The sequence below is a fragment of the Tyto alba genome, unplaced genomic scaffold, assembly GCF_018691265.1.
Source record: "Tyto alba isolate M040663 unplaced genomic scaffold, T.alba_DEE_v4.0 Super-Scaffold_23, whole genome shotgun sequence".
Classification (NCBI taxonomy): Eukaryota; Metazoa; Chordata; class Aves; order Strigiformes; family Tytonidae; genus Tyto; species Tyto alba.
In genome coordinates, this window is record NW_024881297.1 from 6,995,100 (window position 1) to 7,017,476 (window position 22,377).

Here is a 22,377-nt window from a genome sequence, read left to right on the forward strand (position 1 = left end):
AGGAATGGAGTGAACCTTGCCCGTACTTTGGAAAATATCTGCTTATGCTGTGTGGTTTCCTCCTAGGTCTAGGTACCAGACAGAACTTTCTGCCTACCAGCACCTTCATAATAAGTTAGCTTAGCCACCCAGAGCCATACCATGTTATTAACAACAACAAACCTACAATATCAACGCATTAAAGGAATGCCTTTTTATCCAGTAACTTTGTGTACAGACAACTTACCTCATCACCACTGGCTATTCTTTGGGCCAACTCTTTTAAGTTCCTCATCATTCTTTCATCTCGGAAATCATAAGGAAATGTCTCTGTCCATTCAGTCAACAACTGTAGGATTTTGGGTGCAATTTTTTGTATCCGGTTCTATTTGAAAATGGTAAGGAGGAATGTTACATGTAACAGCAATACAGCACATATCTAATTCAAAAGAAATAGAATTCCCTTCTGTAGGATACTGTGGAGCATAAGGGTATGAAGGTCAGTTAAATTTTTAAGTTTAACTTAATTCAGCATTGGATTATAGGCAGGAGCCAATACCCATTAAAGCCAATGAAGAGATTCTTGTTGGCTTAACCAACATGGAAATTAGGCCCCAAGTAGGTGGAAATCTTAGAATTATTCCCCTCATTATCAGAAGTGTCTCAGTGCAAGACACTTAGTGTTTCCATAACTTTTGTCTAACTTTCAACAATTAAAGTGATAAGCTCCAGTTCTGCCAAGACTTATGCACACACTATACTTTATAGTGAGAAAGCAGTAGAATTATTCAAGTATCTTAATTTAATTTGTGTCATTTTCTACTGGGTTGGAGGTTCTCTCCAAATGTGCACATCCCGCTCCCTTTCGAATCTAGACATGACATACAAAGTGGCCAGCAATCTAAGCCACTCACAAAGACTGTAGCAAGAATGCAAGACAGGTCAGTGTAATTCCCATCAAAATGCTTAATTCATCATTATGTCTTTCCAACATTTTGGTATTATATGTCAAGACATTTGGAACCTGGAAACAAAAGCAACCGCTGCAGGTCCAGTGCAGGATATGTCATTAACAGCAAGCACTTTTATTTCTGGCCCATATATTGGTAAAACAAACTGCAGCAGCAACAGTCTTAACGGAGGACAGGCTGAACAGTGTGGAAATTAACCCCAAATGTCAGTGAATAAAGGGTCAAATTCTATGTGCTTGTATCAGGTTTTCAATCTGTTTAATCCTATCGAGGACTCTTTTGAGTAGGAACATTTTTCTGCAGGCAGGGTGGACATATTTGAGTGGAACTAACAGGAGTCCCTGAGAATAAGAGATCTTACCTTGTCCAGGCCAGGCTCACTCAGTCTCTGCTGCTCGATGCACAGATGGCAAACTTTGGCCATGAGCTCATATGGATGCATGAACAGGTGTGAACTGAGAAGGAAGGTGAAGATGTATGTCCTCTTCAAACAAGAGTAAGACAGAGAAAGGTATAAGGATAAATTTCCACCAGTTTTATATTTTCTCAAAATGTGTTCCTGACAAATCAGTTCTTAATACTTTACAATCTGTAGAAGAAAACTCTGCATGTGGCTGTGACAAGAGCTATTATTACAGCAGTAAGCCCTTAATTTAATAATTGTCATTGCTCCAGAATCAGCATTATAAATTTGTGCTTCAGCAAAGTTATGCAAAACAAGGCAGAGCAGGGCTGCGTTAGCTCTCCTATTGCACACAGCCCCATTACAAGCTCAGTACCTGAAATTACACAGAATAAAACTTCAGCTCATTATCTAGCTCTACAGTAAATCTTTGCGAGAGCCATTACCAGATTACATCACTCTTTCTAGTCCGACAATGGAATAAGTCATGTTGCAAGTCCAAGCTACTTAGAGTATCAAATCAACAGAGAAATCTTGTCTGCTTCCACATTGCTACTGAAAGTAAATAGTTTTCAGAAAAAGAACAAAAAAAGGTGCCAGTTGACCAGACTGTTGCACTGACTCAATTTTGCTACACACACCGTTTTTACTACATTGTGTTTGCCCGTCTGACCTCAGTAAACCACATGCTATGAACTTGTACTTCCTTTAAGAATCCCCAGATACTGTTCATTTCTCATAGTATTGCTTGTCTCCTGGGTGAAAGTGGAGGGAACTACATAGCTTAATTTTACAGAACAAAAATTAATAACCCAGTCTGAGGTTACAAGAAGAAGCTCTTTGTTTTGCTTTAATTTTCCATATATCATGATTTGAACTCATTGTGAGATGGATATTCAAAATATCCACTTCACTCTCTACATTGCCAGTAGTTAAGTATCTATGGCACCCACAAGAAAGATTCTACAATGTTCCAGTCCTAGGGACCTGGAATAAATCATCATGTTTGACCAACTGGTGTCTAAATTGCTAAATGTTTGGATTTTACATTAAGCAGTAATGGTTAAGCACTAGTTTAAGCACAGTCCTGTGCTGCTGTTAACTCTGATCCAAGTAAGAAAAGATTGTATCTTGGAAACATGAATAGACCTATGACAATAAGAGAAAGTGAATATAAGCAGTTATGTCTTCAGCAAGATCCCTTCAACAAGCAGAGTTGCAGCTTCATCACTCCTCAGCCTTCCCCAACTCTCCCCAATGCCTCATATCCGCCCCAATGTTTTGATATCATTCTTCTTTTCTAAGGATTATATTAAATGTCTCAATGCATCTAGACAGGCCAAAAATTCTCAGATGACAAATGTCCTGTTCTTGTGTCCAGCCTCTGGTGATTCCAAACAGTGCGGTACTAGTTCAACTAGTTGCTAATTGCAGGATACATGTGGACCTCAGATGAACAATGGGAAATAAGTATTTAAAAAACTTTGGTTTTAATCTAAATACGTTCATATTGTCACGACAGAGGTCATGCCTTTCTCCTCATCTTGCCTGACAGATTTTAAAGGGTACACACAGTCCATCGAACAGTTAGCCACACTAGGTACTTTATAAATGAGACCAGCGTTGTGCACCTCACAACAGGAGTAAAGAAGAATTAGGCTTCCTAGGTCAGGTGAGTTACTGCATGCTGCACTCACATGAAGCACATGTTCATTCTACCACTGCTAATCAGTCACTTGAACTCCCCTTCCTTAGAAAGCTGATGTGACACATTCTACTTTTGCTGTACATGTGAGAGTTCCTCTTTATGAGATGCATCAGGCCTAGCTATATAGTTAGCTGGGTGTCTAGACTTACATCAGGATAGTAATCTACATTGGGTACCAAGTGCTGGATCAGAGCTTCCAGAGACCCTGACAGGAGGTTGTTGTCATGGTAATAGAGCCCTCCACAGTTGTCCTCTTTTGACTGATACAGGTTCCTGTTGTAGCCGCTGCTGTCAAACATAGCTGCAAAGGGAGGTGTTTGTGGCATCCTTTCCTGAGGAGACACACAAAAGAGATATGGGATAATTACCACAAGGTGCAATGTAAGAGGTTTTCTACACTCCAGAGATAGTACTCCACAAGGAAGGAAACCCAAAGACATACCCCAGGTTGTTTGCACACAGCAGTAAAGATTGTACTCTCTTCCAGCCCGTGCAGATTTCTCAGGAAAGGGCTAACACAGGCTCTCATCACTGACTGTTTATTGCAATTGCCAGGTGCTTCTTTTATATCTTGCTGTTTCTTCATTAAATGACAGACAGGAGGTCAAGGTTAAGAGTTAGAAGGAGCATACAAGAATCCTGACAGGTTTTGGGAACTCAAACTTCCTGTAAAGCTTTTGGGGACGTGGCATAACATTCATTGACAGCTCTGTGCAAACCCTGGCAGTAGCTACCTAAGAGCAGCACTCTGATGGGGAAGTGTGTTCAGGCTGATGCAGCCCCGGGCAGTGCAAGGGGGAGACTGAAGTGAAGGCCTGAAGAGGTTATGTGTGAGGACAGTCTCTTTATGCAACATGGCAGCCATGTAACTACAATCAAGAGCTCCAATTTCCCAACTCCACCCTGGCAAATCAGTGCTGGGTTTTTCCAATTATACTGTGACAAGTGCGACCCAGGCTAATGCCTGATGCTTCAGCGCATCTGTCTTCATCCACTCTGAGTGGCTCCACAGAAATTTGGAAAAATATGCCCATGTATAGTTGCTTACCGATGTTGTCCACGTTCATCAGTGATACCAAAGATGCGAACAGAGTCAGAGATCTGTTAAACGCTTTCTCCAAATTCTGTGACAATATGAAAAATCCAGCCCTGTGTTTTCTAGCTTTAGATTTTCTTAATACTTAAGGAAAAACAAAGCAATTACTCATCAGTTTTCATCTCAGTGCCTGTGGAATAAAAATGTCTTACCAAGGAAAAGATCAGCCAGTGCTAGGGGCGGTTCAGTCATCCAGAGTAGTGGGTGGGCAGCAAGGGGGCTATGAGCACTCGAGACCTCTTTTGGTGACATAGTATGTGAAAAGGCGAAAAGATGAAATTTCTGCAATTACTGAAGAGTTGACTTTTACCCTCCTTTCTTCCTCTCTCCTCTCCCCTGCCCTCTGAGAGTATCTGTTCTTGTCAGTTTAAGGAAACTGGGTTTTATATCCTTGACTGAAAGCTAAGTTTGCGCTCAATTTTAACCACAAATATGTGCTGGCTTTAACTCTGCTACAGCAGTTAGTGGGCTGTGAGTGCTAATGGGCCAGCCACATTCAGGGAGCAGACAGATCAAATGCAAAAAGGTATTGCACACTGCTTCCTATCCTCCCCACAACTGGGAGGCAAGGGAGATCAAATTGAGAAGATAATATCCACAGGCTGCCCTGCTTGTGTGTTAACAGAGCATGTGTGTGTGCCTGAGAAAGCATTAATGCCTCTGAGCCATCATTGTAAGTGCAGATGCTGTTGCTTTTCTCTCCATTGCATCAAATCCTATTTGGGAAAAGGTTCTTTAAAGCCACAGACTTCAGCGAACACCAGCCTGCGAAGGCACCCCATTTTGAGAACAACTAGCAATGTGACAGCCTGGAGATAAATAGTGTGCTGCCATCTGTGTGCTCTGCAACTCACAACAAAGAACTTTTCAGTGAGCTCAGTGGAGATGAGAAGCTATTAAGTTATTAGCTAGATTCCTGGGGACCTGAAACACCCCACAGAGAACCACAGACTTGCTGCTGCTGGCAGCATGGCCAGACAATGGAGGCATTCAAACCAGCACAAGACTGAGGGTTTCAGTAAATAAACAGTAAGAGAAGGCCAAAACCAGTTGCAAAGACAGAGGGGGATGGTGAAAAGAGCCTCCTGGCCTACATGGCCGGTGCTAATCCCACTTTGTGAGATGCCAAAAGATATCTGTATCAAAATGGGAAAGAGTGAGGAGCCTCAATGTCTGGAAAGTGCCATTAGTCACTCTGTGCAGCTGTCTGAACATCAATTCAATTCCATCTAGCCCAATGACTTGGGAGAAGAATAAAGTAAATACATGTGCCACAGCAGAAGAGCATGAGGCGCAAGACTGAACAAAACAAGGTTCTCCTACGAGAAAGTTCAAATCACTGGGCAAGTGAGGTGCAACCCAACCATGGCCACACTCTGCAACAATAAAGCATTCTGATGCATAAAGTCTCTTGGTCTTTCAGGCTCTTTGCAATGCTAGCAAAGTATAAAAAACAAAATATTACTAAGGAGCTGACAGGAACCTTCTGTAGCACTTCCTAGGATTTCATACTGTGTAAAGCTGCCCATGTTTTAATCACAAACCACAGACTTGAACAAATCCAAAATATTCTGCACCCTACTAGTGCTGAAGGATGTCCTCCTTGCACACAAATTCAGAAGTCTTTTCAGCCACTGTAGTAAAGTATTCAGCCAGAAGGCAAGTGGTAGTGGACCGTGTGTAAACACCGCCACCATCAAATATTTGTAGCCCTGTGGCTCCAAGGTAATACTCTACAAGGAATGTGAGAAAGGCTAGTTTGCATTTGCAAAACAACTTGGCATTAATATTGTCACTGTAAAAACCCAAGGAGAGTAGCTGTTTCAATCCAGATCTCTCTTGTATTAACCAAAACAGACCAATTCAGGGTAAGACTGGAATCTGCAGAGGTTTTAGCCAGCTGAGCCAGCAATTACTTGTGATTCCATATAACCCTCGCCACCCAGAGCAGGCTCAGGCAGTATCTCACTTCGTTGGTGGTTCAATGCTTAGGGAAAAACCTCCACTTCTACCATACCACTAACTTCCAGCATGGTAAGAACTGAAACAGGTATGATTCACAGAAGGATTTTTCTTCAAAGTATTTTACACATGCACACTATATGTTACTGCCCATTAAAATACAAGGCTTTTTAGAAGGTCAGTGGGCAGCGCTTAAATTCTAATAACTAATTCCCAAATGGAAGGAGACCTTTTTGAAGTTTTCAGTCCCCTAACCCTCAGAACAACAATTACTCCCATGACCATGTGCATCCTTCTTCAGAAAAAACTAAATTTCAGACACACAGAGCCTCCTAGTGCCCCATCAAGAGAAAAGAAAAAAAGTCCTCAGGTCATTAATAGATACACTGATTCATAACGATAAAATAAAATTCCCAAAAGTCTGGCCCTGAAACATACATATTGGCTCACTTGTTTGCTATCTATTTGTGGATGCTGCTTGATACAGATGATTCATTTCTGCTTCAGTGAGACATCAGGTTGCACTAGCTAAGAGATGTTCTGTATGCTCTGCATTCAAACACTGAGGATTTCACTTGTAAGTGAACAAAACACAGGACATGTTCTCCATGTGATGAAAAGGGATGATACCAAAGTGTGACAGAGATAAATATAGCATAGCCAACAGGATGATTCAAGCAACACATGTACTTTTCCAGCAGGACTCCTTTATTACCTTGACCTTGACTCTTTGCTGTATTTTATATGGAGGTGGAGACACAAAGCAGCATGCTTAGTTCTAATTAGCTCAGGAGCTAAACACATAACAGCAAAACATGCCTTTGGAATAACGTGAGTGGAACTCAGATTTGGTCACAGAGCAGAATCTGGTCCACAGAGCCTTAGTATACAGAGCAGAGGTATCTTGGGACCTAAGAATATTGATAAACCACAGCAATACAATATCTGACAAGCAGGAACTAGAAATAAAGACAGGAAATATTATTTTAGTGGAAAACAACCTGAGTTAAAACTGCAACGTTTTAACTGGGCTTTGGAAACATTTGGCTATCACTAACACGGAAAACATTTCTTTCTCCTCTCTTTCTTCTTTCTTTTTTTAAGAAGGAAGAGAGTGGCTTTTTTTTTTTTTTTTTTTTTTTTTTTTTGTTAAAGATCTGACTTGAAGGAAAAAGCAATTAAATAATTTCCTTGCTCTACCAGTGATATTCTCCTGTGACAGAGAGAAGTCAATAACTCTGCATTGCGGAAAGAGGAATAAAACATTTTTTCTGCATTTAGTGTCATTATGGAGAATGTGAGATCTTGGGCATTAAGGTCTAAATTATGACTCTGAGTAGCCTCTGGCAAGGAAGAGCTCTCAACCTTCCCAGTAGCAGTAGTGTAAATAGAAAACCAGAGCCAAAGACGATGCAGTCAAAACCCCACCATTTCCTGCAGGAGCTGAGTTCCAGTTTGGCAAAACTAAAAGAACCAGATGCAGCTTCCAGGCCACCAAGTGCTTTTCCAAACCTCTGTGTTCAGCAACAGAAAAAAAAAAAAAAAAAAAAAATCTGTTTTCTACTAGCAACAGTAAAAGATTGCACTGGCTTGTTTTCCTTTCATTTACATTAAAGATCTCAGTCTGCACATCAGCTGTCTAAAACAAAACCAAAAACATGGACAACTCATATCCTTTATAGAAGCACCCACTGAGGGGTTCAATAGTAACCATGGAAGGTGCCTTTAAACCCACTGCCAAACATTTTTATCTCCTCTGTTATGTGCAGGTATTTCCCATCCTACACCCCTCAACCAGAGGAATGATGACTGAATTTGAGTCCCAAGGCACACCTCCTCATAAAAGATGCAGACCTCAGGTGTGCAATTATATCCCCTCAGAGCTGTTTCACCAGTGAGTCAGTAACCCCAAACCACATTTAGCAGGTGATTACGATCTCCCACTGTTCTTACTGCTGCCATTAGAAAATTGAGGTATGGCAAACCAAAAGACTGCTGGGGAAAGGACTACAAATCTTAACACCTGGAACCAACCTGGGAAAGTCTAAGCAAGTCAGAATGAGCCTTGGCTTTCACATATAGAAAGGAAGTGGGGACTGGGTGCCTGCCAGTGACATCCAGCTTTCTCTTAAGTGTTTCTGAAAAGTGTGGAGTATTTTAGACAATGACACAGGCTACCCAAAACAAAAGCATACCATAGAGACCACTGGTTGCATTCCATACAGCTGGGTGTGTTTGCTTTGCTTACAATGCATTTGGTTTTGCACTGAAAGGTAAAGTGAAATTCTACAGCTCAAGCTACTGAGAAGATAAGAAACCTGAAAAACTCCCAGACTGGTGTTTGTGTTTCATATGCCTTACTTGCAGAAACTAAGATCTTCTAACTATACCATCTCAAGTCCTCTTGCTTCCATTCTTCCATGCAGAATTTGCCATACAGTTCTAGCAGCGTGACTTCGGCACCACCTTTGACTTACAGTTCTTTCCTATATATTGTCCTTCCTTGAAATACTTCTTATCAACTGTCTCTTGTAAGAGGCAGAGTACAGAATGATATTTCATACTCACATAGGAGATGGAAAGAGGAGTGACATGGGCTATTTCCTGGCTGAAATGGAGAGCAAGATTAAAAGCACTCAGAAGGAATCCACCACAGAGTAACAGGAGGACTAAACTATCCGTAGGTGATACAGCTAGACAGTGACATAACAGTAGGAATATATTTTTGCACACAGCAGAGACCGGTGAATTGCAGTCTCTGGCAGGGCAAGCAAAGTCCTGAGGCAGACAGCACACACGACTGAGCCTTGCGATACTCCTTCATTTTCACTAAAACAGGAGAGGAACAATTTTGTAAAGTGAACAATTTTGTAAAGGTCTCAGAAAAATTACCCAGGCAACAATAAGCTGCAAAGGAAAAAGAAAAACCCCAGTAAGCAAAGAACAGACCAGGAACTGAATTTCAATGAAAGGCATCTTCCTCCTGAATGTGCAAAAGGAACTCTTTCTTGGATCTATAAATAGATCCAGCTGATGATGTGGGAAGGTCAGATGCAGCACTGCTGACTGATCACTCACATATGAGAACTTTGGCACAGTAATTAAGTGGATCCTGAATCACTCGAAACTAAAGTCCTTGGATACTAAACTGCAAAAATGTGATGGATATGAATGCATTTGTGTGTATGCTTGGGAGCATTAGGAAAAGTGCAGGGGGTTTAAGAATGCCTTGAATTTCTCAAAATCTGCAAGGGTGGAAGAAGGGAAGAAAGCAAACAAGTTCCTCTTGATGCCAATGTGATACCCCTTCCTTATGCTCTTCTTTGGTGGGGCAGAAGAGTGATGCTGAGGGTGTCTGTGCCACAGCATTGCTGCAGTGCCAGCCAAGCATGTAGGCAAACTACATCATGGCAAAAATCCCAATTGCAGGAAAATTACCCAAGCCAAGGCAGAGGACAGGATATATGCTCCTCCCAACCAAAACACACAAAACTATTTGTATAAATGGACACACAAAAGCAGCAGCCTTGGAACATAGAACATGAAAAGAAGACCACATGTATAACATACTGGCTTTCTCAACACACTTGTATCTTACTATGATCACAACACAGCTGCAATTTCTATCTATATGTTAAAACTGAGGAGGCCACAATTATTAAAAAAAACACTATATGAAGTATGCTCCATTACAGGCTGATTCATTTTTTTAATAAGTTCATTTTAAAGTTATTTTTTAATTTATGGGCAATTTCTTCATCTGGATGATGTCTTTTTAACATTTTACTTTTTAGTTCAAAATAAGGCTGTTCTCCCATTAATGTATTTTTTTTAATCTTGTAAATCTCTTCAGTAATCCCACTTTTTTTTTTTTCTGGTTTCAGAGGAGAAGTTTAAACCAAGCCATACAGGATAAGTATCTATTATAAGTGACATGATGGATTAGCACAGCAGTAATTATATGTCACAAGCCACCAGAGATTCTAGAGAAGTCCAGTCAAATTGCATGCTCCACAGCAACTCCTGTAAAACTCGAGTGATTTACAGGATGAGGGAAATAGGAAAGGATGCACAAAGGCCTCAGACCAGCCAAAGCATGCACTGAAATACCACCCATCTTAAACAACACACGTAGCTACTCTTTTGTACCAAAATTTATGAGCAGACAGCTGGACTGAAAGCAAAGGAAGTTTTGATAGACAACCAACACTGGGATTGATTACTTCTCCCCACCTGCCTCAGATCTATTTCCTTTAGAAAAATTCATAAATGGACTATCCTCCATGGACTTTGTTTAAAACAAAACCAATACACAAGCTGAGTATGAACTCCTTAGTCCTACATGTTAAATTTTGTTCAAAATCAAATACCATCAGGAAAGGCATACAGCCTGCTGGCTGGCCGGCACAAAGTGTTAAGAAATTGGCTGGAACTGCTGATAGCAAAATTGAGAAGTTTGAAATAAGAGAACAAGTATATTAAATGCAAAGAAAACACAAGCACACTACTCAAGCCTCATGCTTTTTTAATTTACTGAAGCAGGGCGGGATTTTCAGAAGTACACAGCATTCCCCTAATTGCACTCAGTGAAACACAGAAGAGTTTTGCCATCTGTTCTATTTGGAATGGAGGGCTTTTAAATATCACAGTCACAAAAAAATAAAATCTCACCTCTCTATCCAGCCAGCTGCAGACTGGCTCTGTCAGGGCTCCCGTCCGCCAGCAAGGTGCAGTGCTCTATAGACCCGAGAAGGCTACCAACCCAGCCTCCCATGCTGCTGAGCAGAGAGTCGAGTGGCTGCTCATCAATCAGCTGATGAATTGCTGCAGTTTGCAGCCAGGAGTTTTAAGGCAAGCGAACAGCAGTGATGGTTGACTTCAAAACATCACACTGTAAACCAAGTGATTCAGCAGCTGATTCACGGTGGCTCAGCTGCCCAGGAACGAGGTGTGAGGTGTGGTGGACAGCCGGGACCTGTGAAGTCATCCGTGCTATGCCACCCCCACTAGTGAATCAGAACCCTGACACTATCATTTCTGTAGCACACTTTGTTCCTCCTGTGTACTTCAAACTGAAGAAATAGAAAATTGACGTTGTCAATAGAGACAGGAGCAGTTTCCCCTATATTATCATGAGAAGAGTATCACTGATTTCAATGTGGTATTAGACTCCCACTAACCTTGGGGAATATCATCCATTTTATGGGACAGGGATGTGAACCTCTGCAATCCTAACCCACATGAGGTGACCAAGGCCAAAACATATACCTTCTCTATCTGCACGGTCAGTAGGTAAGCATGGGCCCAAACCAGTTCACAGTGATAACCCGCTTCATCGAGAACTGTTCACACATTTGTCCACAGTCAACAGAACAAGCATCATTTCAGTGATTAGGCCCGGCAGCTGGGAGCTTGGATCTGCTTCTGACTGCTACAAGCTCCTCACCTGGCTTTAGTCAAGTCACTCAGTTTCTCATTACTGCATTCCTCTGATTGACAGTACAAAGAGGGATTAGTGTGGCGTTATTTCCTTTCATTAAGTTCCAAGATCTTTTTTCAAAAGGGGTACAGAAGGTGTATCACCCTGTATTAATGCCAGAAGCATGGTACTAGCCTTAAGCATCAAGCTCTCTTGACACGGTTCCTTCTTCAACCTCATCAAAGCAAGACACCTTCCAAATCCAAAAGCTCTCTGCAGACACCCATGCTTGGCCTTCTGGTGAAACCTACAATATACTTCAGAAGAAAGCACCATTCTCTTTTATAATCTTAATAGACAGCCAAGTTATAATTTACAACAGCAAGCTATAATATTGCTAAATAACAGTACTTAATTTCATTTAAGTGGTTCTACCTAAAACGTCATTGCCGAACATCTCTTTTCTATTTAGACAATGCAGAAAAAATGCTGGTTTAAGGCAAACGGTTCACATAATATCTGTTTTTCCATTTACTAAGACCTTATGTTTCCACGAACAATACAGAATTTTTACTGACACAGACATACGGCAGGTTGAAGGCAGTATATTTAGAGTTGCTGCAGTAGAAGTACTTTAGTTAAAAAAACACCACAACAAAAAAAAAAATGCACTTTTCAACGTTTAGGTTGAAGATAAAAAGGGCTGGTCCCACTTTAGCAGTTAAGAAAGCAAATACAGCTCTGTATCCAGATCAGTTATACTTGCCTCACACCCGTTGATACCTGGTCTGAATATAAGCCCGTGGTTTCTAGACCAGAGCTGGGTCTGAGGTATAGGGGACTTATAAAACAGTTATCTCCAATCAGTTTGACTGGCTCCTTGGGAAATCAAGAAGTCCACCCAAACTGACTGAAAAGAGTTTTTCCCCTAGTCTAGGCAGGGCCATAGCAGAAATCTCCACTCACATGATGCATCTGTTGGTTTGTGTTGGGATTTAAGACCTGGCAGCAGTTCCCATGCTCGACTGAAGGTGGGCCCTTGGGCTCTGCAATCCATGGGTCAGTCTCCTTGCCTCAAAACAATTATACCTATTAAGTCACACACAGCAGGTATGGTATTGAGCAAACTATACCAACTTGGGTTGTGAAAGGATCATTGTAAACAGGGGCTAATAGTGTCTGAATCCCTGCAGGATGTTTAAAGGAGGATCAACCTGCAACCCTGATGGGCAGGTGCTGTCAGGTCAGCACGCTGCTTTCATGTGGAAAGCACCTTGTATCAATGAGAGCAATTATCTCAGAAAATATCCCACTTCCCAATCTGACTCAAGCATATTTATCTTCTGCCTCATTGCTTATGAATCTAAACATCTCATTGTGCTGGCTGATGCAGCTTTCCAGGCTCATCTCTCTACTGGTACGTATCCTGGTATTTCTGGCCTTCTTTCAAGATGTGACAAGATGCAAGCAGAGTACCTGACCCCATGGGAGGGGCAGGTGACCTGGGGAACATTTTACTGTGGGGAGAAGACGCATTTTAATGAATCAAAACCAAAACAGTCAGAACATGTGGATCTGAGTCATGCAGTGCTATTCTAGAGCTACCTAGGAAGACTGAGCTGTATTGTTTCCATGACCCTGCTCATTTTCTAATTAAAAATACAGCCATACTGAATACCATCCGTTCACACTCTTCACTGTAGTGATTTAGTTCTTTAAATACTGCTTCTCACAGCAGCTATAAGAGAGGAGAAATTAGAAAGAGCTTTCGGCTTTGCCTCCTGTTTCTAAATTATGTATTGTCCTTGCTGCGGCTGCAAAAAGCACTCTGGAACTTTTGTTTGCAAGGTCATTTTCTAGCAAAGTATTTATTAGATGATGTAGCTCCATCCCACAAACCCACACCAAGCAAAGGGCACTTGTCAGTGCTTGCAGTGTACACCTGTACATCTACTAACATTTGGGAAAAGATGCCTAAGTATGAGCAATCACAAATTCTGCTTCCTTCATTAAAACACAGGCATCCTATTCCAACTGACAGCTTCTTCCTGAACTACCCAACCATCTATTGAACAGCAGAACAGTGCTCAAATATCTGAAGAAAAAGAAGACATGTTGAAAAAAAGGAAAAATTAGCTTTTCATTTAGAAACACTGCATAAAGATACAAGGAAATAAATGGTTCAAATCATCTCTGTCTCCAAAAGTTGAGGGCTATCTTCTTGATATGGTGCTTTAAAATAAATTTCCCATGACAGCTACCCTGCTCAACAGTAGAGCTTTGACACTAATCTCTCCAAACCAGTGGGAAGGATCAGAGTTCATGGAAGAGGCTCTACAAACTGAGCAGGGACAGAGTTTCAAAGAATGACACACCCATATAAGGATGCGCAAGAGTGAAGTGAGCACCACGAGCTTGCTCTTTTCCAAGTCATTTGTCTGAGCTCTCACCATGTCTTCTAAGCGTAATGACACTCCAGTTAAAATCTGCACTAGCTGACTGACTGCAACCTTGCATACAAAGAAAAGTTTCTAAACCCTCTGATTTAGATGATAGGAAGTCTTTGGAGTGTGAATGATTCAATACTTCTTACACCACCTCTCTTTGCACAAGACCCCTAGATCTTGATGTTCAGAAAACCTTAGAGCCACAGTGCATCCCTGTTAACAGAAATGTTCAGCATCTTTGGTCCCAAACATCTCTTAAGCTTTTCACAGATAATCATGTCAGAGGCACTTGAAAGTACCAGTTCTACTAAGTTTTAACCATTTAGCTTCGTAACGCTTTTCCCAGGGTAACACCAATGCCCAAATAGCCATGTAGTCAAAGGTAGCCAAGAAAGATGCCACCCACACAATTTTGTCGGCTCTAGGAGGTGTCATAATGCCAGACCCTTACAGCAATGTGACAATGGGCAATTTGACCCACACCCAGCTCCTTCCTAACATCACTCCAAGAAAAACTCACTTTTTAACTACTCTGAGTTATAAAAGTGAACTCCCAAGTTTTGAGCTTTTTCAGTTCACATTCCTTCACTGATGACAATCCAGTGTTGAACTGTGCCTGTCATTTCTGACACAGTGTGACAGCAGTTCACCCTGCACACCATGAACAGGTACTCACTGCACTCCCCAAGGACTGTTTAGATAGAGCTGGAGGAGAGGTAGCAACACAATGTGCTGTCCTCAAAATCCTCAGCAGAAAGAAACCATGAGGAACATGAACCGACAGGGATTCATTTTACCATACAAAAAAAGCATTTTACTCAGTGTGTGGCACTGCTGTGTGATTAACCCTCGATAAACCAGTACTTTCTTTCCTCTTTCCTATTAGGTCTCTCCACCACAGCCCACCAGTTAGCTACTTGTCATGAGTATGCTTAGCATTGATTTTCAGCTGATTACCAACTCCTCTCCAAGGCATCTCATTTGGAAGCTGTAAGATATCAATCGCTCAAACACTGTTCTTGGCTTTCAAAATAAAGACACGAACTAGAGACCTAGTCCTGCCTGCCCAAGTCCCCATTTCCCACAGATGACACATTATCTCAGCCAACTACAGCTGTAATCTTACTGAAAGCAACACTCCTCACAAGGATAGGTCTCTGTATGAGGTACAGAGTACCTCTTTGTTCATAGCTCTTCAGAGTTTTCAGGCCATTCTTCCCCTCCAAGAGGAGTCAGCCCGCCTTTGCTTTATCCAGAACTCTCCTGAAAGAGTCTTCCACACCCCTCAGTGCTACATTTAGTTTTACACACCGGCAGACAAGGAGGCACTGCTTGTTGTTAGGCCTGCCTTAGATTACAGTCTGGCCTAAGCACAACATAGTAAACATAGCTCATGAGCAACACATTGGTCTTGGGTCATTTAACAGTCGTTACTCTCCTTCTGCCCCTGAACTGCTCCCACTTCACTCAGCACAGGGCTCTGAAGTTTTACCACTGTCACACAGAGCAGGTGCCCAGCAAAAGAGAAGCCCATAAACACACTTGGGTGACACCACCCACCCACCCCTGTCCTCCCCACACACCTGTTTTACGCAGCCCTACAACCACAATCTGGCAAATTAGTAGTGCATTTTCATCCCTCCCATCCAAAAAAGCAGCCATCAATTGAACTGACAGGCTTAAGAAAAAACAGCGAAAGCTTCTCTGAGGATTACAGCCACAGAAAGATCACATCGTGCAGTTTTAGGATCCTGTTCGGTCTTAATACAGGGAACAGGGAGGAGGACCCGATCACTGCACTGCCAAGTGCTTCTTCTGCTGGGTTATGGTCTCTCTCCCCCTGCCAGTACCCTGGTCCCCCAGAAACGAGCAGCTCTGGCAGTACAGAACTGGGTAGCTAGAAAGGACATAAACACCACGGGGAAGGAGACCATCCTGCCGGGGCTGGAAAGATGGATGGATGGATGGATGGATGGATGGGTGGATGGATGGATGGATGGATGCACAGACGCACACTCGAGCGCTGCAGACGCCCCGGACCGTACCTGGAAGTGGCCGCAGGCGCTCCCGACCCCAGCCGCTGCTTCACCGCCCACAGGCACGCATCGCCCACAGCACGGCACGGCTCCTCTCGTCTCAGCTCAGCTCCCCAGACCGCCGCTTCCCTCGCCGGCACTCCCCGGGCGGGCAGGCGGAGCGCCGGGAGGAGCGGCTTCCCCGGCCCGGCCCTCCGGCCCGCCCCACCGCCTGGCCGGGCCGCGGGGGGCAGGCCGCGGGGGGCAGGCCGCGGGGGCAGGCCGCGGGGGGCAGGCCGCGGGGGCAGGCCGCGGCCTCGGCGGCGGGGAGGGCGAGGGCGGTCGGAGCAGCTCGGCCGAGCCCGCTCTGGGTGTCACCAGGGCTGGCGGCAAACCTGGAACCGCGCCCGTGTGCCGCACACGGACTCGGCTGGGATGGCCCGAGCGCGGTCACTGCCCAGCCGGCCCAGCCCAGGGCTGCTGGCAGCGGTAGGGGCAAGACCAGGGCACGCAGGCACACTTCAGGCGGTCTCCCGGGTTGTGTTTTCAGCACGGGGGGGATTCCCGAAGCTCAGTGCTGTTTGTCTGTTCAGTGCAGGACTCGTCCAGTTCCCCCTGCAGCCCATCCGCAGTAGTTTTAGAAAAGGACTTGTGCAGATCTGCTAGAACTCCTCAGAGAGCCACTGTCCTTCGTTTCTCTTGAACTGGGCTTACAAGCTTCCACCTGATGCCCCCCTTGCTCTTGCATGGAGTGGCAAACACTTGTCTCCTACGCACTCTGCAGAGCACCCTGAGTTTTCTCCCTGTCTTGCACAGCATTCTCAGTCACCACTTTTACAGGCTGAAAAGTCCAGGTCTACCCAGTGACTCCAGGGTCCAAATCTCTGACAATCTTTGTTACCCTTCACAAACCTTTCTCCAGTACTTCTGAGATGAGGGAAACAGAGCTGCACGTGCACAATTCAAGGTGCAGTTGAACCTCAGATCTAGGGAGCAGTACACCAGCTTTCCTGTTCTCCCTCTCCTCCTAGCAATTTTCCATCTATGCTGTTTCCCTTTCTGTCTGTGGCTGGGCACCGAGCTGGAGCCACCTCTCAGAACCCCCAACCACAATCTTCTGGCCGAGTGGCAGCAGCCATGTCAGAGCCCATACTTTACATGTGAAGCTAGCTACATGCATCAGATCTTTCACTAATTGAAGAAAAACTGTCCCCAGTAGTTAAATGCTTGAAAGCCAGGGGCCTCCGGCTACTATTTCTGCACACAAGCATAGAAGGAACACATAAACCTGATTTCCTTTGGCCAGGACTGTTCTGGAAGCAGTCACACAATCCTGCCTACCTGTATTTCCACTTCTTTAAATTCAATATCTAGAAAGAAATGCTTTAAAAATCTACTTTTAAAATAATTGAGCTGTCAAGATAAAGGGGAAAGGAACCCCAGCACAAAAGGCCTTTGCTCACACAACTCCCTTTCTGGAATTGGGACTAAATGCACATGTGATCTCACTGTTAATTGTAGAAATTACTTGCAAGTCTTGGAGTTCTGGATTCACACAAAAGCCTGCTCTGTCCCTTTGCACAGTGTCACATGTGAAGTATAACAAAATGACATTGCAGTGTTATTTCTGAAGGAAGATGACACAATGCCAAACCAGAGGTCACAGCACTTACACACGTATCCTGGTCCTTTTCCCACTTTGGTGAGTAGTATGTCAGGGGATGAAGTATGTATCTTCCTCAGGCTCTGCTCTGTGATGTTTCTACCCCCATTTCCTCTCTGTGACAGGTTTCCCAATGCAATAGACCGTTTAACTTTCTTGATTCCTGTTTACCCCTACATTTCCCTTCACCAGACAACTCTTGTTGCCATACCTCCAAGAAAACTACTAGAAAAAGATTCTTACTTCATCCAGATAAAGGGTTTTCCCCTTTTCCTTTCGCCCCTCTCAGATTCGAGGACAAGTATGTTTTTCCCTCCCCTAGTCTCCTCTACTCTCAGATGCGATCTTTGTTTAAGGCAAAGATATTTTACCGAAGCAACTGCACGTACAGACACATTTACCCCCATTTGTTTTGGTGCAAGCTGACAAGAGTGAAGGCAGCCTGTGAGCTCCCTGGCAGAGAGGACTACCCTAGAGGTGCGAGGGGTGGTGCAGCAAACGATGCATGGTGCGTGAATCAGCAGTGCTGCACTGCTGCAAGGCTGGCAAATGCTACAGCTCAGTGGGCTGTAGTCAAGTATCATGTTAAGCAAGGGAGGTAGTTTGTCTGCTGTGCTTGGCATTGCTCAGGCCTCATTTGCAGTAGTGCAAGCAGTTATGACTAACTTGGCAAGAGCTGAGATCGAAAATCGCAAGGAGGTGAGAAGTACGGTTATGAACCGACGCGTCAAATGCAGAACATGTCCTGTCTGCATTGCTCAGATGCTTTATTTATTTTTTTCTTCCTGTTTTTGATATGGTAGTGCTCACGACAGCAACACAGATGAAGGGAATTAAGCACACACAAGATCTAAAAAACTAGAAGAGGGCTGATTAAACCAATTAGACTGATACTCAATAAACAAGGTCTGCGCAGGCGGTGTTCTCCTAAAATCCAGGCCCAGGTCCCATGGCTGTATCTGCTGGCATGAAACCCAGCATCTAGGCTGGGCTTTAACATGCGCCCCTCCACTGTGGTAGAAATACAGACTACAGTCTTGGACTGCAGACCAGACCTTTGCTTTGCCTGGGTATTTGAGCTGCGGAAAACTTCATCCATAGCCCCATCTTATCTCCATTATTACTATAAAAACATATTTTTCATCTGAATGTGAAAACTGAATGTGTTACTTCAAAACAAAATGGATTTTAGGATAGAAGAGATTTTTGTATCTAGTAGACACTGTAAACCTGTAGGCCCATGTGTGCAACCAAACTACACTTCTGGCTAATTGTAACTAGGCTCATGGGCTTTCAGGCTGGGTTGGAACAGAAATACCAGTATCAACTGCTGAAGAAGCAGGAGTTTAACTCCCAAAATGTAAATATTTACATAGAATGAAAATGTATTATTTCAAGATATTTGTGTATACTTTTCTGGTGACTAGTAGCTGAGCTGATAAGCTTCTAATCAACATATTCATACTGTCCAGCGTTTCTCCACGACATAAGAATTAGAAGTTATAAAGAATGAGGGGGGAAAAGCATGTTTAATGGCATCAGATGACCTGGGGAAACTAAGCTTTAGAAAAATCACCAAGCCTGGGAATACTGAGAATAGAGTTGTTAACTCTATGCAAATTCTGTTGTGGACTAACTTCCTTTGAAAATCTGTCTACTGATAAAACAACCTACCCTCCTGCCCCTGTCTCTGGGTTTATCCTGATCCCATGCAGCGTTGCTTGTGCTATGTGCCCCAGCCAAATACTCATAATTTCCAAGTGATAAACCAGAAACCACTTCCCCCAGTTTACCTAGTAATCTTTTACTTGTTAGATCATGCAAGCATGGTCTGTAAAACAGTTAAGTGATGCTGAATGTTAAGCATAAAGAGAGAACATTCTCTCTTGTTTCAGCAAGTAACTGGACAGTTCTCTGTCAGAGCAATACGAAACAATTGGCTAAAATAGCTGCTCTCTGCCTCCTGTAACTCTAAAGAATAATCAGAGAAGAATAATCAAGAGAAAACAGCCCATATCCATTCTTTTTTAATTTTAATACTTGTCGCTGTGCAAATACATCAACCCTTACCCTGTGGTTTGTAGCACTTCCTTGCATAAAGCAGAAAGCCATCAGGTTTCATTTAAGACCTATGTTTATTCATTTTGAACTTGAACTAGGACCATATTAAAAATAAATCACAAATCATTTAAGAGCTATTAATGTTTGCCAAAACTAACCTGTGGTTTTAAATATGAACAAAGTCAAAGTAAATGAAAAGTAGCATTTAACTCACTCTAGAGAAGTCATGTTTCATAAACAGTGCTCAACGTATTTGGCATTTCAAAAAGTACTCAGCAGAATCCCATACACAGAGTACTTGATACAAACGGATGGAAGGGAAGGATTTGGAGTTTGAAGTCAATTCTCTGAAATTCAAAAGTAAACATTGGTCTGGCAATATTAGCACACATTTAAACCTGTGCACAGAACTCCTGCTGAAATCACTGAGACACCTGCACAGGGAGAATTATTTGCAGAACCAGATACCGAGACTGTTGACCACTTTGAATTTCCAAAAAACTGCTTCAAATTCAATTCACACCGTAAACATTTAGATTACAGGGATCAGTCCAGCCAATTACTTAAACCTTGCCTTGGCTTCAAGTTTGAAATTAAGTGCATACTTCAGTAATTTGACAGAGGGATGCAAGCAGAGTCTTCAGTGTTTAGATGGAGTAGTGAGACAGTGCAGTGATTCTGTGTGGCGATTAAGAGATATACAAGCACTCAGGGCGCTTGACTGGTAAGCAGACAATACTTCCTGTAACAGATTTTTTTGTAATGAGACTTTGATTTTAGCTGTTTACAACTCTGTCAGAATTTAAGCAATTGGAGCTAAGTGCGTTGATGGCATTTGCCCGCGTCACGCTAGGGCAAAATTCAGATAAAATCATTCATTTATGCTCATATGAAAAGGTGGTGGACAAAAAACTACTGTTATCGTTCATGTTCTTGTGTTGACTACAGCTTTTTTATTTGTTACCTACTGAAGGAAAGCGTTCTGTGACAAAGCCCTGGACAGGGACTTGAAAATTTAAAGAATATGCTCCCTGTAATTTGCCTTTAACATTTTGCCTTTAATTCAAAAACTGCCCGAATTCAGACGAGCTCTTAATTTCTGAAAGCTCTCTGTCTGCCCTATGAGCACATGTGAGAATTTGTCAGCATAATTCTTACAGACCTTCTTGTGACTGATGACATCGGTCAGGAGCTGAGCTGGACTTGCACTGAAGTGAGCCCCTTCTGCTCAGTGGGCACCGGAGCTGAGAAGATGGAGAGAGTCTTCTATTACACTATTTGGGCATTTACAAGATCAAAAGCATCTCGGTGCCCTCCATCTTAGCACCAAGACAGTGTGAAAAGGAGGAAAATGACAAAACTGTGGAAGGATCAAATAGCATATGTTGGGGGAAAATGAGATGCGATAAGGAAATTGAGTATTGGAATAACATAGTTAAGGAGGAATCTTACAGAAGAAATTAAAACTGTAGGTGATGTCTGTCAAATGGAGGTATCTCCATTGGAGCTCAGTGACATTGGCAAAGAAGGTAAGCACTGCCCAGATGAACGAAGCAAGGCACAAAAGTATCAAATTCTGTCATCTGCCAGGCCAGCAAGAGGAAAATGCAACTCCTGATTTCCAGTCCGTGAGCCAGTGCTTCAGAGACAGAGAACTCTGAAAGGAGGACTCCATTCAGTCATTTCACACAGCTGAGCGTGACACAGTATCGTTTAAGTGGGTGACAAAGTGTAAAAATGGACATAAAATCTTTAAAGCCATTCCCCTTTGAGATAGTGTTATTTCCTCTCCCAAATGACAAAGCAAGCCAATCTGAATCCTTGCTCACGTGTCCTGAGGCTGTCCTTTCTAGGGTATCACACAGTGCTGCTTTCTTTCCTGTGAAACCTCTGTGTGAGTCAAGCACTGAAGATGAAAACACCAATGGCTTGTCACAGTGTCAGTCTAAGGAGGACAACCAGCTTCACTTTCTCTTTCATCTCATCTAACTATGGATTATCTTGACCTTTCCCCAGGTCTGGCCAGTATGAAAGTGAGGTATTGTAAATTAAGCCAGATAAGGCTGAAATTATGTTGGAAAAGCATCTTTAAGCTCTCAAGGACAAGCAGCAACTCCTTCATTTAGGACAGCGTATAGGCTGCTATAGACTCGTGAATCTCACCGAATCCTTCAGTGTTAGCGCAGTGTGGAACCATTAGCCATGATGAAAAGTGTCAGGATTTGTCATACCTTAAAAATGTATTTATGTGAGGAGCAAATGGCTCTGTCTCCTTTTGAGTGAACATAACTTTGCAGTACTATTTCTGTCCCTCAAACAGGGTTCATTACCTGGTGTGCAAAAGCCAATCTCACACACAGAGCCGCGATACCAGTTTATTCCATAGCTGTGCAAAGATGGGTGCTAGGGGGTAATTCCACAAAACTAGCACAACACACAAAGGAACTACAGCTTATTTCTCTTCTTATATGATTAGTAAAAACTTATCTAAATTTACACTCATTGGTCCATAATTACCATTCCATCTGCTATTGGTTAGTTGTACTTGAATTAGCCTCACTTGCTGTGTGAATTAGCACACATGCTCCATACAGGTGTGGGAGGCAAGTTGTCCCAGTTACCACAGTTTTTTTTTGCTGACTTCATGCTTCTT

The 22,377-nt window shown here is 43.0% G+C and overlaps 1 protein-coding gene across 2 annotated transcripts in view; it reads right to left on the reverse strand.

Annotated features, from left to right (window-relative positions):
* RASGEF1B (RasGEF domain family member 1B) overlaps positions 1–16,209 on the reverse strand; it is a 35,458-nt gene extending 19,249 nt beyond the window's left edge. The window contains exons 1-4 of one of the 2 annotated variants that reach the window (XM_032997975.2): positions 16,031–16,209; positions 3,211–3,393; positions 1,312–1,434; positions 227–364 (exon numbers count right to left, since the gene is read on the reverse strand). In XM_032997975.2, coding sequence (XP_032853866.2) covers positions 227–364; positions 1,312–1,434; positions 3,211–3,387 — 438 coding nt within the window. In that variant the 5' untranslated portion in view covers positions 3,388–3,393; positions 16,031–16,209. Of the gene's footprint in view, positions 1–226; positions 365–1,311; positions 1,435–3,210; positions 3,394–10,790; positions 11,008–16,030 lie in introns of those variants that run through there. The other variant, XM_032997974.2, reaches the window with a different exon arrangement.
* Positions 16,210–22,377: the final 6,168 nt, after the last annotated feature.